The sequence below is a fragment of the Danio rerio genome, chromosome 21, assembly GCF_049306965.1.
Source record: "Danio rerio strain Tuebingen ecotype United States chromosome 21, GRCz12tu, whole genome shotgun sequence".
NCBI classification, from domain to species: Eukaryota; Metazoa; Chordata; class Actinopteri; order Cypriniformes; family Danionidae; genus Danio; species Danio rerio.
In genome coordinates, this window is record NC_133196.1 from 160,001 (window position 1) to 162,500 (window position 2,500).

Sequence of the window (2,500 nt, forward strand, 5' to 3'; positions counted from 1 at the left end):
CAGCTGATGCTCCACTGAGGAGGAGGAGCTACACTAGCTAATGCTGGACTCAGGAGGAGGAGCTACAGCAGACTGATCATCAGCTACTGTGCTCTAACACTCCACCTTCAGCTTCACTGTCCAACCCCTGCATATCATTCAGAATAAAGCTCTAATAAATAAGAGAAAAGCTCAAATTAAATGTGTTATTATTGTAGAAATGGGGTTGTAGACTGCTTTATGCGAGAGTGAAATGAGAATGGCATTTACATGATGAGGTAGAGGGAAATCTGGCACATCTGTGAACTAAAGAAAGTTACTCTGTGCCTCTGTAAACATTACTCAAACAAGGTGAAGTTACTGAGGTAAACGTGAATAAATCTCTATATCATTTACAATAATAAACACTCACAGCGCAGTTCATCAGCAATATTCCAGCATCATCTCCAACTGCTGCAGTTTCTCTTGACTTCAGTTTTGATTTGCTGTGTGTGTTTTATTTGTGGGATTCATAAATCTAATTATGCATTATTAAAGTTATTTCAAAGTTCAGTCTGTCTTCAGTGAAACTGAATATCAATATCAGGGCAACAGCTGAAATAAAGTCTTCGTCTTTATAATTCTGATATAATATTATATTTCCAGCACTGGAAATGTGTAGAGTCAGATCTGTAATGTGTGTGTGTGTGTGTGTGTGTGTGTGTGTGTGTGTGTGTGTGTGTGTGTGTCAGTGGCGGTCAGACTTCCTGAGCGGAGCGGTCAGTGTCCCCGTCAGTCTGGAGTTTCAGGAGGAGTGTTTGGGTTTGGCGGTTCTGGACATCATGCGATTGGCTAAAGAGAAGGGCAAATCACCTGTCGACATCTACAACCACAGCAGGTGAGAATGACCCTGACCTCTGACCCCAGCACCGCTCATGACCCCTGACCCCTGTGTTCCTCCGCAGTTATAAGTCGTTTCTGCCGAAGAACATGCGGGAGCACATCCAGAACCAGCACTTGGTGACCCGCAAGAGGATCCGCTTCCGCTTCCGCCGCTTCCTCCAGCAGTTCGGCTCCTGTAAAGCCGCGCCGCGAGAGCTGAAGCTCAAATACGTGGTGAGCCTGGAGACGCTGCAGCCGGCCTTCTACAGCGAGCACTTCCGGGTCAGCGAGGCGTCCGCAGGAAGTGTCACCATCGTGGTGAGCGGAGACCGCGGCATCCAGTGGTGTCGGGCGGCGGCGCCGGAGCCAGAGGTCAGACTGAGATCCCTGTCCTCCATTAGTGTGATGAGCAGATATGATGTAGGAGAGTCTGCAGGGCAGTCAGTCAGGATGAAGCGTGTGTGTGTGTGTGTGTGTGTGTGTGTGTGTGTGTGCGCGCTCATCAGGATCTGCAGGTGTACTGCGACTTCTCAGACGTCATCGACATCAGCATCAAGCAGGGGACCAAAGACGGGTCGGTGGAGAACAGGATCGTCACTATAAACCGACAGGACAGCCAGACACTGGTGAGACCCCCCCCCCCCCCCACCCCCCCACTGTCTGTCTATCCCTCCATCCATCATCCCTCTCCATATCTCCACCTCTCCATCCATCTATCTGCCCATCCCTCCATGTCTCCACCTCTCAGTGTGTGTGTGTGTGTGTGTGTGTGTGTGTGTGTGTGTGTGTGTGTGTGTGTGTGTGTGTGTGTGTGTGTGTGTGTGTGTGTGTGTGTGTGTGTCCTGCAGGAGCTGGAGTTCCAGTCTCTGAGTGAGGCTCTGTCGTTTGTGTCTCTGATCGACGGCTACTACAGACTGACCACAGACGCCCATCATTACCTGTGTAAGGAGGTGGCGCCCCCTAGACTACTGGAGGCCATTCAGATCAACTGCCATGGGCCTTTGTCGTGAGTTTACACACACACACACACACACACACACACACACTTTTTTAATGGTGTTCTATGGCAGTGAGTGTGTTTATGTGTCGTTTATGCGGCCGGACGCAGTGAGTTTAACCGCCTGCTGCGCCTTGTGTTGATGGAGCGCTCCGTGCGCCTGCAGCCGGACACAACTCAACTCTGTGCTGAAAACACACACACACACACACACACACACACACACGTCACACGCTCCAGCACAGAGATGATGATGATGATAGTGTCTGCCTAACAGTGTGTCCACCCGTTATTGAGGACATCACACACACACACACACACACTCAGACTGGGCTGTTCCTGCAGGACGGAGTTCGCCGTCAGCCGTCTGCGGCGCTGTGAGGGTCAGCCGGGTGTCTACATCCTGCGCTGCAGCCCTAAAGACTACGACAGGTACTTCCTGTCCTTCATGGTGGAGGTGAGTGTGTGTTCTGCAGCTCAGTGAACAGCTCAGTGTGTGTGTGTTACTGACGGTCTGTGTGTGTGTGTGTGTGCAGGCGGAGGGCCAGCTGGAGCTGAAGCACTGTCTGGTGTTGCGCTCTCTCTCCGGGGAGTTTGTGCTGAGCGGCGCACGCTGCAGCTTCAGCAGTCTGAGTGAGCTACTGGCACGCTACCAGAAGGAGG

The 2,500-nt window shown here is 51.5% G+C and overlaps 1 protein-coding gene across 3 annotated transcripts in view; it reads left to right on the forward strand.

Annotated features, from left to right (window-relative positions):
- The window catches only part of jak2a (Janus kinase 2a), a 19,942-nt gene that overhangs the window by 8,784 nt on the left and 8,658 nt on the right, over window positions 1-2,500 (forward strand). For all 3 annotated transcript variants that reach the window (XM_009295057.5, XM_073934237.1, NM_131093.1), the window contains 6 exon segments: window positions 711-856; window positions 924-1,212; window positions 1,347-1,466; window positions 1,689-1,846; window positions 2,183-2,294; window positions 2,374-2,500. The exon segment at window positions 2,374-2,500 is cut by the window's right edge and continues 60 nt beyond it. In XM_009295057.5, coding sequence (XP_009293332.1) covers window positions 711-856; window positions 924-1,212; window positions 1,347-1,466; window positions 1,689-1,846; window positions 2,183-2,294; window positions 2,374-2,500 — 952 coding nt within the window.